The sequence below is a fragment of the Candoia aspera genome, chromosome 11, assembly GCF_035149785.1.
Source record: "Candoia aspera isolate rCanAsp1 chromosome 11, rCanAsp1.hap2, whole genome shotgun sequence".
Taxonomy (NCBI): Eukaryota; Metazoa; Chordata; class Lepidosauria; order Squamata; family Boidae; genus Candoia; species Candoia aspera.
The window spans coordinates 4834169-4849407 of NC_086163.1; the positions used below are offsets into that span (position 1 = coordinate 4834169).

At 46.1% G+C, this 15239-nt stretch overlaps 1 protein-coding gene across 1 annotated transcript in view; it reads left to right on the top strand.

The window, feature by feature from the left end:
- Nucleotides 1-12713: 12713 nt before the first annotated feature.
- Nucleotides 12714-15239, top strand: part of NECAB2 (N-terminal EF-hand calcium binding protein 2) — a 211352-nt gene continuing 208826 nt past the window's right edge. Inside the window, exon 1 of the mRNA XM_063312989.1 lies at nucleotides 12714-12966. Within this exon, the coding sequence (XP_063169059.1) occupies nucleotides 12754-12966 (213 nt within the window). The 5' untranslated portion in view covers nucleotides 12714-12753. The remainder of the gene's footprint in view (nucleotides 12967-15239) is intronic.

Genomic DNA, 15239 nt, shown 5'->3' on the forward strand with positions numbered 1-15239 from the left:
TGGGGAAGATAGAAATTTTGTTGCAAAATATGGGACCGATGCTGCTATTACTGCCTTATTCAAGTATCATAATAGCATCAGTGTCCTCACCAAAATTATAGAAGTCAAAACTTTAATTAATACCATGAAGAAAACCTGCCTTGCAATTTCTCAAAGATTTTCTTCCTCTGCAAAATTGGCTTCTGTTTTTCTATCTCATTCTCAGGAAGTTTGGGAATTTCCTCTGAATTTCTCTAGGTGGGGTTTTTGAACTGTCCTTGCTGTTGGAAATGAAAAGGGGCTACAACTGGTGGTGTTGCTTTCTCTTCCAAACTTTGCCAGCATCAGGAACTGTTCTTGGCTGCCCACCCTTCTTTCTTGATCCTTTGGGATTTCAGGAAATCCAGAGAGAGTGGTAGAATGCAATCCTTGAGCATTTCATAATTAAATAACCAGAAGCAGACAACCACATTCAACCAATAAAATGTTTCTGAAATTCTTTTCTGCTGCGGAAACACTTGAGCACAAAATTACTTTCATCAAAGCGATTGAGATGTGGTAGGAAAAATGTTCACCGAGTACGTTAAAAATATAGTTCATTTTAGTGGTCCTGTTCAGCATGCATGTTAAGAGGAGTGTGGCATTAATTGGTGTGCTCCCTCACTGCAACATCTGTCCAACCTTTTTTTTTTTTTAAGAAAGGAATCTATCACAGTTGCAAGAATGACTGTAAATTAGTTGCAGGAATCACAAGAGGTGGAAAAATATCCGCCCACTTAACAAAAGTTAATATTTTTATGTGAGAATGGTTAGAAGTTGAGTCTTAAAAAAGCAACAACCAGCAATCACATTACAGCTCTGTTCCGGGCCTAATGAAGCAAAGCCCCATGATTACTGCAGGATTCTAAGGAGACTTTTCACCTCTGCAATTCTTGGTGATTTGGATCCTGGTTCCACAAAGGACTATGTTGGAGGGATCTGACCTGGCCATCTGGAGTTTCTTCTCAATAGGAGCCATTGATCAAAAACACCTGCCAGGAAGGATGCTCAATTTCCAGATAGGTACTGCCTGTAACTTCAGGCCCACTACCACCCTTAATGCTCTTTCAGAACAGTTGCTTAACATTACACCTGTAAGTATAAGGAGTCTGGAGGTACCTTTTCAACCAACACTTTTTATCAAAAAGCCAGATGTGTAGAGGGGCTAGACTGATGCAGGATTTAAATTGGGGTGAGATTGGGGTGGGTGGGGAAGATAGGTTGGTTGCATAGATGCCAGTTATACATGAGAGAGATTACAGGTATCTGGTCAATTAACAACAGTAATGTGTTAAAAACCCATGGTGTGTGTTGAGACCCTGAAACCTTTTGATGTATTTGAGTTCAACAATTTCTCATTCAGTGGTGCTGTTAAACTCCCAATGTTCCACTTTGAGGTCTGTTGTTGTTAGCCCTGCGAGGTAGTCCAGACAAGAAGCACACCCAAGAGGACTAGCTCTATCTTTACTGTAAGGTTACATCAAAAGAATCTTGCAAGAATGAGAGAATTTCTCCCCTCCTTTCCTTTTACTCTCCAGAAAATCAGGGAGGGTCCCTTCTGAAACGCTTCCCACACCCTCCCTCCTTCTGTGGGCTGAGACATCTTTTACATGCCAATTGTCCCATCTGCAGCTCTTCCTCCTGTTTCCCAAGGTCATTCCCACATTCCATGTGAGTTCTGGAGCATCCTGGAAGGTTGAATGCTCTGATATGACTTTGTCCTTGTTGTGAGTCCTGATGTGACACTCATGTCATTAATTCTTTTGCATTAAGTTTGTCTCAATTTGTCCTATGCAGAATCCCAGAGGGGCATTGCTGGCAGATGATGGCACATGCCACATTGGAGGAAAAGCATGTGAGTTTTGTGTGCGTACTTGTTGAGGCCTGTGAAGGTGCTGTTGGCATTGATGTGGCTTCAAGGTAGACATCTTGGTTTGTTACAGTGTCTGGTGCCCATGTTGTCATCATTCTCCTGTTTCTTGTTGCTTGTGAGAATCTGCTTCAGGTTGGGCGGCTGTCTGCATGCAAGTATGGGCCTGTCACTAGCGCCTTTGATTCCACTGTCACAGCCACCATCTTGACTTTTTTTTTTACTGCGCCCTGAGGACACTCCTGAGGCCATCTCTGATGTTAAAGGATCTCCTTTGCACTCTGTGACACCTTTGATCCTCCTAGTCTAAAAAGCTTACATCAGGAGTAAGTAATCCAGTGCTCTCCGGGTGGCCATTAATAAAGCCAATGTTGAACAAAGCCATTGATTTGTTACATAAGCTGGGATCCCATTTCTCAAAGCCGGAAATCATCATTTAGAAACCAGAATGGCTGGATTTGCACAACCCACTCAGCCCAAAGCAAGCAAGCAAGCCACGTCATGGGGTTAGGAGTGCATGTGAACCTAGGCTGGCTTCTGTGTTTAATGAGAAATGGTGTTTTTATAATGGACTTAATTAAAATTAAAATATTTGAATTAAATTAAATTAATTAAAATGACCTCAGAATTACATTTTCTGCTTCTGGGATGCCTCTTCCGTTTCCATGTTTCCTTCCCCTTCCCCTTCCCCTTCCCCTTCCTCCCTTTCTTTCTTTCTTTCTCTCTTTCTCTCTCACTCTCTTTCTCTCTCCTTCCTTCCTTCCTTTCCTCCTCCTCCTGTCATGTTGACACCATGGGCCTGTTTCTGTTCCTTTGGTGGCTGAAAGCATCCAGCCCAAAGCTGAAATTTCACATTTACTTCCCTCCAGGCGGCCTGTGGATAATCTCTCAGCCTCTCTTCCTTCTTACTTTGTTCTGTGGCAACCAGACACGTGAGGCGCAAAGAAGCTGCGGATCACGACAGAAGGTTGCTCTGACTCCGGTCTGCAATTTGCCTCTTCCCCAGAACTCCAGTCAGCTCCTGCAGTACATGAAGCTGTAGCAAATGCGAGCGGGGCTGTGAATCAGAAAGCTTTGCCATTTTCAGTTTAATTTTGTGAGCTGGCAAGATAATAATGTAGATAATTAGACCAGAATTCCCAGATGGTAGAAGTAAGCTGTTTATCTTAGTCTGGCAACACGCAGATATGGACGGTGGGGGTTTTCCCCCTTTTTTTCTGCTTTGCAAACTTTCCAAGCCGTGAGCTTGGTTCATGCAAGATGAGTAATTTGACTACTGGATAATTCGGGTTTTAATTGCTGAACTAGAAAGAGGCCTTGTCTGGGTTTGCACAATACCCTGAACCACAAACCATGCAGCTTGGACAGGTTTACACAGCACCCTAGGCCCCAGCAAAGCAACCCAAGATTAACACCAGCCAAGCTTATCTCTTTGTGCAAATGTTTTGAATTGGTTAAGCAAATGGTGGGAAGGCGGCAAGCCTGTCATGGCTGCCCCCCCTCGATGAGTTGGTGTGCGTCTTGCAAAGGAGAACAGCTCCATAAGGTCGCTTGAGCTTGGTGAATAGGGTCAAGGGGAAGTTTTTGGCGATGTTGCACAACGTTCTCACCGTTGCCCAGGACAGAACGGATGAAAGCAAATTTGCTCTTGAAATTCCTCATAGGGTAAGTGGGATGTTCTTGGACTTCCTTGGTCACATAATCTACTTTACAGCAGACAGAGATCTCCAAATTCTTCTACTTAGTGACAAGGGCACACCATCAGAAGATCACCATTGTGGGACTGGATAACTAATCTTGGGAATGTGATAGCTCCTGAGGTATATATTAAGAGAATACAATGTTTCTTTTCATAATTTTACTGAGACTGATCATAGAATCACAGAATCATAGGGGTGGAAAGGACCTTGGAGGTCTTCTAGTCCAACCCCTGCCCAAGGCAGGAGTCCTCCTCATACCATCTTGGACAAATGGTTGTCCAATCTTTTTTTGAAAACCTCCAGTGATGGAGCACCCACCACTCCAGGAGGACAGCTGTTCCACCGCTTAATAGTTCTCACTGTCAGGAAATTCCTCCTTGTTTCCAGGGTGGACCTCCCTCTGATGAGCTTCCACCCATGGCTTCTTGTCCTGCCCTCGGGTGCCATGGAGAATAAACCGGCGCCCTCTTCCCTGTGGCCGCCCTTCCAGTATGGGAAGACTGCTCTCGTGTCTCCCCTCCGACTTCTCTTTGTTAAGCTAAACATTCCCGGTTCCTTTAGCCGTTCTTCATAGGATGTAGCCTCCAGGCCCCGCATCATCTTTGCTGCTCTTCTCTGCACTCTTTCTAGGGCCTCAGCATCTTCTTTTGGAATTCACTGCTAGTCTGCATTCTGAACCCTGGCAAGATCCCTCAAGAGGGAAGGTCTTCAAAGGGTTGTTAGGAGGACCCAAAATGAAAGCCCTCCACACACACCAGCCTTCTCCAACCTGGTGTTCTTTAGATGCAAATGGTTCCTCTATATCTGGAAGATGCCAGACCAGTGCTTCTCAACCTTGGCAACTTTAAGACGTGTGAACTTCAACTCCCAGAACTCCCCAGCCAGCCATGCTTCTACCGGTTGCTTCTTCTTGTCCTGCCCTCAGGTGCTACAGAGAATAAATTGATGCCCTCTTCCCTGTGGCCGCTCTTCAAATATTGGAAGGCCGCTCTCGTGCCTCCCCTCCATCTTTTCTTTGTTAAGCTAAACGATCTATGACTGTATGATCTATGATCTGCCTATCTTTGATCTGTGACTGTGAACACGTTCTGTTGTTGTTACGAAGTGTGAATGCACACCTGCAGGTGTGCACAACCTATCATTGTACCTGCAAGAACTGGCACCCTCAGTCCCAATATTGACCCAACTCATGCACATTTGGTATATGCAGAATTCAGGTTTATTGAAGACAAGTGCACAAAACAGAAGAAAGCTGTGATTGAAAAGTTCCCACCTAAACTCTCTCAGTAAAACATTCCAATGCCCAGCACCCCCACCCCCCCCGCCTTCCTTTCTCTTTCCCACGCTGCTTCTGATGGCCAGCAATACCAGCCACAGATGTCTCTGGCAGCACGACCTTGACTCCCCCTTCCAGCCCAAACAACAGTGATTCACACTCCTTGCAATTCCCTCCTTCTTGACACGCATTGACTCATGATTGCAGACGAAGACAACCAGGCAAAACGAAGACTCCAGTCATCTGATTGTGGAGTCTGACAGTACCATCATCTCTCCAAAGATCTGCAGAACTTCCTAGTTTTCCATCCGGTTCCTGAGCAGGAAAGTTCTTCTGTCTTGGGGCTTTTTCAGTTCCAGAACTCCTATCCCAGCACAGGAGAAATCTCTTTCCATCGGAGAAATGCAGCAGAACCTTTGCCCACCAATTTGCAGAGAAATCTGGAAAGCTGTGTGCGGCCACCTCTCGTGTGATTCCATGTGGTGGCTTTGCCATGAGACTGTGTTGAAGATCAGAGGCAGTGTGTCTCTGTATACAGTCTAGGTATGTTGTGCGTCCACGTGGGAATACAACAGAACACGACTGATTGCTTGATTGGATTAAATATACAATCGATACATTTAACATTTAATGTTTCAAATATATGGATTGGTAATACAGTGTGTACCAAAAATCAGGCCCCTTAGGCCAATCACAATGTTTTATTAAGTAATAAAATATTTTCCCCAGAGAAAAAGGTACGGTGCTTAGAAATGTTCAAAGGTCATGTGTCAAATGAGGAAGTGTTTAGAAGAAAATGGCAACCAATTTGAGCATTTAATGTACTTTATATAATCTGTCTATGAGACCTGACTTTTAATGCTCCCTGTATATACTGCTGGAATGACCAAGGATTCCCAACAGTTTTAAAGAACAATATATAACAACAGTGAAAAAAAAGAGTCACTCTGGCGAGATGGGCGGCGAAGAAATGTGAGGAATAAATAAATAAATCCAAAAATAAAAATGTCCAAGGTGATAAAATACGACATCTTAAAATAAAAGAACTCAATTAAAAATGGAGCAACAATCCACAGCAACTGGGCACGTAGGAATCTAAAGCAGCCTACTAAACTGAACATGCCTTCGGTCCAATCCACAAAAACACACTATTATGTTCTTAATATGCATTGTTGACAGACAAGAAGAGTCCTAATAAAATCAACTTATCTGAAACATTTTAAATAAGTTAAATGAAAGGCTTCCTGAGCCACTTCCACACAATTTACGTAGTCCCTGCTGGCAGGCTTGGAACCTAAAAGGCATGACGCAGAAGGAAAAAGGGAAGAGGAAAAAAATGACAAACCTCTGGCACTAATTAATTAGCCACGTGATTGGGTGGACTGGCCTCCTTACTACTATTTCTTTCCTAGTTCCTGGAGAAGACAGTGATATTCTTGATGGCTGTGCAGTCTTGGAGTTACTGTTTTCTCTTCTGGAGTTTTGAAGGTAGAGAGGTACATAGATAAGATGTATGGTATGTATGGAATGACAAATCTCAATAAAATAGTCAAGAGCAGAGACATCACACTGACAACAAAGGTCCGCATAGTTAAAGCAATGGTGTTCCCAGTAGTAACATGTGGCTGCGGGAGCTGGACCATAAGGAAGGCTGAGAGAAGGAAGATCGATGCTTTGGAACTGTGGTGTTGGAGGAAAATCCTGAGAGTGCCTTGGACTGCAAGGAGATCAAACCAGTCCATCCCTCAGGAAATAAAGCCAGACTGCTCACTTGAGGGAATGATATAAAGGCAAAACTGAAATACTTTGGCCACATAATGAGAAGACAGGACACCCTGGAGAAGATGCTGATGCTAGGGAGAGTGGAAGGCAAAAGGAAGAGGGGCCGACCAAGGGCAAGGTGGATGGATGACATTCTAGAGGTGACGGACTCGTCCCTGGGGGAGCTGGGGGTGTTGATGACCGACAGGAAGCTCTGGCGTGGGCGGGTCCATGAAGTCACGAAGAGTCGGAAGTGACTGAACAAATAAGAACAACTGGTATGTATGGTAGAATTTTTCTTGTGAAGTAAGATGCTTATAAAGTATTTGGGGCTGAGGTCAGGAATGGACAAGTCTCCCCTTTCCTGCCCCTTTATTTATTTGCTCTTGTGTTCGTTGCACTTGTGTTTTAATGCAACGGTGTTACACTTTGAGGCAGTACATTTCAAATATTAATGATGGGGCTGGAGTAGGCTCAGCTGGCCACTGCTGGTAGACCATTCGCGTCTTTGCCCCCATTGCAGAAAGGCAGGTGTGCGTAGATAAAAATGTCTCAATACAACTTTTTAAAAGATCAATGCACAGGTGGCTTCGGCACCAGCGGTGGGAGGCAAAGAAAAAACCCAAATGCTCCGTGTGGTGATTCGCTTAATGACTGCTGCAAAAAAGGTCGTAAAATTGGGTCGGATTTGCTTAGTGACTGCTTCACTCGGCAAACAAACTTCTGGTCCCAATTGCAGTTGTTAAGCGAGGACTACTTGTATGTTCTTTTCTCTCTTTCAACAGCCAGTTTTCCATGGCCGCCCTGACCACATTAACTCCTCATTGGATTATTTTTCCTTGCTTTTTGGTCAGCTCTGCATTCTCTCGAGGCGGTTGATATTTCCAAGTGACTTGTGTGGGCACAGAGTCCCGTTAATTAATGCACGCTGGGGGTGGGGTGGACCTGGAGAAGCACAGGGATTGGGCCTGTTGGAATAGCAGAAACGTGACAGCTGTGATGTTTGTTACATCCAGCATTGATTATTAGTCGTGAAAGTCCCAGCCTGTTTCCTGATTTCTCTGCTTTTGTATTTTTTCTCTTGATCTGCCCAGCTTTATAAATCTGTATCTGAGAGCTCACGTGCTCTCAGATTGTGCCACTGTTTATGGCACAGGGGCAGAGCTTGGGGGAAAAGCTCGCATGAGCTGCTTCTATTCACGCAGCTGCTTTGATAGGCGCAGAGCTCAGTGTTTCTCAACCTCAGCAGCTTCAAGGTGCGTGGACTTCAACTCCCAGAATTCCCCAGCCAGCTTAGCTGGCAAGGAGTTCTTGCCTAGCTAGGGATGTGTTTCTTCTATTGTTTGGTTAGGTTCATCCTTGATGACCATTTCCAGTTTTTAATTCTTTGCTAATATTGGTTTTTATTATTTAACATGTTGTTAGCCACCCAGAGTTGCATTCGGGAGATGAAGACCGTATAAATTGAATGGGTGATGGTTAGATTTTTATCCTACCTTTTTAATATGTAACTCAAGATGACAAACATACTTAATACTCCTGCATCCTATTTCCCCACTACAACAACCCTGTGAGGTGGACTGGGCTGAGAGAGAGTGATTGGCCCACAGTCGTCCAGCTGTCCTTCATGCCTAAGGCGGGACTAGAACTCTCATACCACGCCTGATTGGCTCTTGGGCTGAGCGAGAGGGACTGGCCCAAGGGCACCCAGCTGTCCTTCATGCCTAAGGCGGGACTAGAACTCTCATACCACGCCTGATTGGCTCTTGGGCTGAGCGAGAGGGACTGGCCCAAGGTCATCCAGCTGGCTTTCGTGCCTAAGGCGGGACTGGAACTCTCAGTCTCCTGGTTTCACAGCCAGCACATTCAGTACTACACAGAACAGGCTGTGAGTGCGTGAGTGAGTGAATGAAACTATTTGGTTTCAGGACTGGATTTAGAGGCACTTGGATTGAATCCTGGAACTGAATGGGCCAGTTGCCGAAAACTGTTGAATTGAATTGCCTGTCTCCACGTAGATTGGAAAGCTTGAGCATCTGCACAGATAAACCAGCTCTGAATTCTGGAGGAACCCTTTATTTATTTATTTATTCATTCATTCATTTATCTAATTTGTCCCTGCCCATCTCCTCCCATCGGGGGACTCTGGGCGGTTTACAATAATCAATTAAAACAACAGTCATAGAATATACAGTATAAAATTACAGTAATAAATAACATAATTATGTCGGTTTGATGGCCTGCTTGAATACAATTGGCTTGATTGTCCAAATGGAACTGGAAATTGAATTGCATTGGGTTGCAAAGATTGGATTTTGCCTGATAAGAGCCTTCCTCCCCCCCCCCCCCCCAATCTCTGCCTCTACCTTTGTAAACTCTCTGATGCACTGTTGAGGCAGTGACCCCCCTCCCTTGAAGCCCAAGCATTGCACTTGACACTATCTGTCCTTCGTTAGCAAATATGAGCAATCTGCCTCTGACATTTGGCTCCAAAGATGAGAGATACTTCAGCCTGCTGGAAGTCTTTAATTAGTTAAATCTCCCCACTGAGCAGAGAGAGGGGAGGATTAGCTGATTCCCAGAGGGAGATAAAACGTGGGATGGGAGTGTTAGCAGATCTGAACTTTCTCTAGAGCCGGAAGACATCAGGCAAATGAGGTGCATATTTCAAGCTGCAGTGCACGATGACGCTAAAGCTTAGCCCAAACGGCCTTTAGAAATTCTTTGTCCCCTTTTCGTGGAGACTGAAAGGTCTGAAAATGAAGGCCATTTCTCTGGCAGAAAGATGGAGTGAAAGGAGAAAAGCCAGGGAGTCTGCAGTTTGGAGAAAGATCATGGTATGGATCATGGAGTTGAGTTTTCCCACCCACCCCTTGGTCACCTATCCCTAAGAATCCCATGAGAAAAAGTCTCACCCTTTGGGGAAAAAAATGAATCAAGCAGTTTCTTTCATCAAATTAAATAAGAACCAGCAGAAACTTCTCTGATTAGTATTAATTATAGTATCCTTTTTCAGTTGGGTATGATAAGCAGATCCTGGGCTTTAGGACTTGTTATTAAGTATATTTCTATCTCAGATTTCCTTAAAAAACTGTCTGGTACAGTGTTTCTCAACCTTGCAACTTTAAGACGTGTGGACTTCAACTCCCAGAACTCCCCACCCAGCATGGCTGGCTGGGGAGTTCTGGGAGTTGAAGTCCACACGTCTTAAAGTTGCCAAGGTTGAGAAGCACTGGTCTGGCATTTTCCAGATATACAGGAACCATTTGCATCTGAAGAACATCAGGTTGGAGAAGGCTGGTGTGTGTGGAGGGCTTTCATTTTAGGTCCTCCTAACAACCCTTTGAAGATCTTCCCTCTTGAGGGATCTTGCCAGGGTTCAGAATGCAGATCAGCAGTGAATTCCAAAAGCTTCCATGAAAAGTGTCAGAATCATAAATATGCTTTTGTTTGGCTTCTGCTCACAAGAGCCAAAGTGTCAGTGGAGATGCATACCTTGACACAATCTGTTGGTGGCCTTGGAAAGCTGTCCTAAGTTCACACATGTTGCTAGACAGGTAACGCTCTCCATCATGGCTTAGAGAGTTGTTGGCAGTTCACCACAAGCATCATGATTTGCTCAAGAAAGTATGAGTAAAAAAAAATCTCTACATTCAGTATTACACTGTTCACCTTCTATGTTAAACGTTGGTTCCTTATTGAGTAATCCACATTTGCCTGGGTTCATGCAAGACACTAAGCTAATATCAGGTTTGGTTTAGCATACTGTATCAACCAATTCACAGATTACAGTAAGCCATGTTGTAGCTTCTTTGATTTGACTTAGTAGGATCTCAGGCTTTGTGATTGGTAGGCCATGTTTCATAGCTCAATATGTATGAAGTTTTTCAACCAAATACGTTCAACTATAGAGTACTATAGTTTGTTCAGCCAAACATGGTTAAACAAATACGGTAGTGTGTGATTCCTCCAGGCTTAGAGTTGGTCATCCTCAATAAGATTCTGTTAATTTCAAGCATGTGGAGTTCTTGATGGCCTCTGATGATGTCACCTAGTTGGGTCATGAAATGTCTGCAAGCCAACTACCAAGCTCAGAGAGCACCAAGGACTCCACAATTCAACACTGAGCTAGAGATATTCTCTTCTCCAGGTTGATCAATAAATACCCCTGAACTTGTGAGCGTCTTTCAGCTCAAGATACATAAATGTCTGGATTAAGGCTGCTGGGTTTCTTTCTATCAAGTGCCATTGAACCCAATGGGACAGACTGGCTGCTGTGCAAAGGAGTGAGTGGCAGATTCCTACAAGACTCGATGCAAGCAAATGCCATACTTTCCTTGGTGCTCTCTGAGCTTGGCGGTTGGCTTGCAGACGTTTCATGACCCAACTAGGTGACATCATCAGTGCGGGTAAGTGTGGGGTTTGCTCCCTGTTTATATACAATGGCTTGCCCTGCCAGTGTTGGGGGGGGGGTTTCTCCTTTGTAGTTCCTTGATTAGGGTATTGTTTTCTGCTTGATTGTTTGCCTGGTTATAATCCTTTGTTATCTGCATGTTGCCTGGCTGGAGACCATGTGTTCTTGTCTTTTTGTTTCCTTCTTAGCTTTTTTATTATGTCTTTTGAATGGTGCGCAAATGTGGTTTATCTCTATGTGCCTCTTGATGATTGATTTGTCTGAATGCCAGGCTTCCAGGAATTCCCTAGCGTTTTTGGATTCAGGCCAAGCTACTGTACATCAACAGGGAGCAAACCCCACATTCCCTCGCACTGATGATGTTCCCTAGTTGGGCCATAAAACATCTGCAAGCAAACTGCCAAGCTCAGAGAGCACCAAGGACACCACAGTTCAACCCTACAGAGATTCCCTTCTATTAGAATTTAAAACATCTACGACATTGGGTCTTAAACTGTTTGACCCAATTTCCCCTTTTCCTGGTCTTGAATTACCATTACCACCCTCCCCACAAAAAATAGACTCTGGTGTTTTACACAAGCATCTTCACAGCAGCAGTCCCAGATTGGATCCTCAATTCTCAGACTAGCAATTTGCTCTATTACCGCCAGAATATGCTCACATAACCCCCGGTTTATTGCTCCATGGTTTTATTTAGGACAGCATTCCCCAAACAAATAGAAATTCTTAGTTAGCTGCGAAGGATTACTCTTCTTTTGGTCAGGCTGGGGAACAAGACAAAATGTCTTCTGCCAACATCCATTTCCCTGACTGGCATCCACACTGGTGGGAAACTATACTTTACAACTTTGGAACGGGCCAAGACCATGGTTGAAAGCTAGCTTTATTTTCTGGCTTGTTTTTCCCCTTGCATGATGGAAAAAAAATGGGAGGGGCTGTGAGACCATTTATCTTTTGGCTTAAGGTAAGTATTAATAGCCTTCCCATTCATTTTGCAGTTTTGGTAATCTGCCCCAATCGATAGACCAGTGTTTCTCAACCTTGGCAACTTGAAGGTGGGTGGACTTCAACTCCCAGAATTCCCCAGCCAGCAAGAGAAGATGCAAGGCTGGCTGGGGAATGCTGGGAGTTGAAGTCCACCCACCTTCAAGTTGCCAAGGTTGAGAAACGCTGACCCGGGGGTTACCTGCGGCAACCTTTAGATCGGGATGATTCTCGGGGGCGAATCCTTATTCTGTATCGATGTGTCATACAGAATTAAAAAAAAATATATTTCCGAACAATCGATGGCTGGATTTGCTTGCTTTCCTGCCGCCCCCCTCTCCCTTGCCCGAGGGGGGCCAGGTTTTTAAATCCTCTCTTCCCCCTCCCCACCCCGCCCCTGGAAAACTTGGGAAAATTCCGCATCCTCCTCCGAGCGCGCCGCCGAAAAGCCGGGGCTGCCCTCGCTCGGCTCCGCTCCTCCGCCAGCTGGGTTGGAGGCCAGGCCCGCCCGCCCCCCTGCCCGGCTTTGCTTTGGTCCCCCTCCGCGGGGAGGGTCCCCGCCTGCCTGCCCGCCCGCCTGCCTGCGCGGCGTCGGCGTCGGCGGCTGCCTCCGGCGGGGGGCGCGCAAGGGTGGGCTCCGCCGGGGCGCCGCTGCCGGCGGGGGCGGGCGGGGGGGCGGGCGCGGGGGGAGGGAATACCCCCGGCTCCGGCATGAAGGCGTCCGTAAAAGATGTGTGAGCAGGCAGCGCGCTACTGCCGCGAGAGCGTCCACAGGCTGCTCCGCCAGCAGCCGCAGCCGCCGAGCGGAGGGCTGGACGGGCTGCTGCGCTGGGTGGTCACCAAGATGAGCGACGCGAAGAGCCCCCTGCCCGAGCGCGAGCTGATGCCCGAAGGCCAGGCGGCCGGCGCAGAGCGGAGGAAGGGCGCCTCCGTCATCCTGGACGTGAGTCGGGCGGGGAGGGGGCGGCGGCGGCGGCTGACCGGGGCCGCTCGGGTCCTTTCTCCTGGCTGCCGGGCGACCCAGCTTCCCTTGGCGGGCGCGGCTCCCGCGGAGCTCTCTCCTCGCGCGGGATGCCGACGGAGCCTCCAGCGGCGGGGGCAGTCTACCCCTGAGCGAGGCGCGCCTCGGAGGGCCTGGGTCGGCAGCGTCGGGGGAAGGGAGGAGAGGCCAGAAGGTGGCGCGGCTTTTGCGGGAGCCGAGTCTGGCGTCCCCCGAGTTTAGCGGGTTAGGGGACGGGGCGCGGCTTTCGGAAGGTCCTCTGGGCCCCTGAGCTGGTCCGGAGGGCCTGAAGGACTGCAGACCTTGGGCGGAGATGTCCCTCCCCATCGCTCCATCTTTCTCAGGATGGAGAAAGACCCCCGAAGTCGCGTCCTGGCTCCCGAAACCCAGTGGTGGGTGGGGGGCTTGGAAACCCAGAGCTGGGGGTGGGGGCAAAATGGAAAGAGCGTTTCATCGGGAGGGGCTGTCAAATGCTTCCTTGGCCAGGAGGCACCTCGCAGCATCCCACCAAGACCTCAGGATTTGGGTCCCTTTTAGTAAAAGCCGTAAGCTCTGGGGGGCTGGAGGTAACCAGCCCTCTATCCGTTGCAGTCAATGGGGTGAGGGGTGGGGGTCAAACTCCCTTCCTCCCTGACTGGGTCCATCCAGTGGCTTGAGAGGCAGCGGCAACAACATCGGCACCCAAAGATTCCTAGAAGTCTTTTCAGCCTTCTATTAAGTTTTACAACCACCCTGGAAGTTGGGCGAAGTTTTCTCCTACTGAAACTATTAAAGGGAGGAACAAATAAACTTGCTTTGCAGGCAAAAGAGGACCCTGGAAAAATAATAATGGTTGAGGCTGATATTTCTCCTAGTTAGGGAGGAAATTCCCCCCTCCTCTCCCTGTCCCTCTCCATGAATTAATATTTTATCACTCCTTTGCGATATGTAGTAATTGCAATTTATTGGAATTTAGCGGGGAAATAGAAAAACCTTTCTCCAGTTCCCCAGATCAGAACAGCTTTGGAGTACTGCAATTTATCAAACAGAGTTTTCCTTTTGGGGCTGATTTCAGAAAGGTTTATGGTGGTAGCAAACCATTTAAATCTTGCTTAAAGTTAGGGTTAGGGCAGTGCCTTTTTTTAATATTGGAAAATCTCCAAAAAGAGAATGTCCTTTGAAAATACATAGGGAATTCTTTTGGAAGTCAAGGATAATGGATTTTCTTTCGTTTTGTTTAATCTAGGCAAAAAGCAGGTCATGCCTTGGTAAGAATTGCAAGTGATAGTTAAGGCCTGTTAATCAATAAGGAAGGAAGATGAACTTTTCCTTCTGAAATTTTGAAATACAGGTTTTCTTGCTCAGCTCCCAGCCTTACCATGTCAAACAATGTGGTTGTGTAATGTTGAGAAAGGTTTGGCTAATGAATTTTTAAAGGAAATTGTACACTGAACAAGAACTAGCTTTTCCGATGCTTTTTGGGATTGATCGCCTCAATTATTTTGTATCAAACTGGTTGCAAATATTGTTTGTTAATTTTACACACATTCTTGGTGACTACCCCCTTTGATCACTTGCCATTGAATAAACAGCTGAACCAGCTCAGTTACAAACCTCTTGACTGCATTCACAGATGTTAAACTTTTTAAATGTTACCCTGGTTATTTCCTTGTGGTTTTGAATGCTGGGTGAATGTGGGCTATTTGGTTAGTTTCTGGTTTCGTGTATTGTCCAAACTCAGAAAATATTAATTTAATAACCAAACTGAACATGTTGTGAAAAGCCAGCTGTTTCCTGATTTCACTCTTCACCTGTCTGTGTTTCCTTGCTAAAAGCTAGTGTGCAAAACTGTTAGTGTGCAAAACGCATTCCGTTTTTATCGAAATGATCCTTTCGATCAGCCCTCTGCCTGCCAGATGTGTCAGAGTTCGGCTCCCATTGGCAGCAGCTGGGGAAGGAAATTGAAACGGGAGCTGCTTCACATGAGCGTGGACATTTCAAAATTAAATTGGATCTGAAAGTATTTTTTAGAAAGGTGGAAGAAAAATACTTAGGAATCCTCTGAACTTAGTCTTGATGTTATGGTATCTAGAAAGCAATCCTGTGAGGAGAGGAGCATGCCCATCCATTTTCTGTTCAGAACAGTTAGCATTGGAACTAAACAAAGTGAGAGAGATTCAGCTGTTCTCGAGGTTTACCTGGAGCATATTAGTGAGTTTAAAGAGAGCTATCAGAAA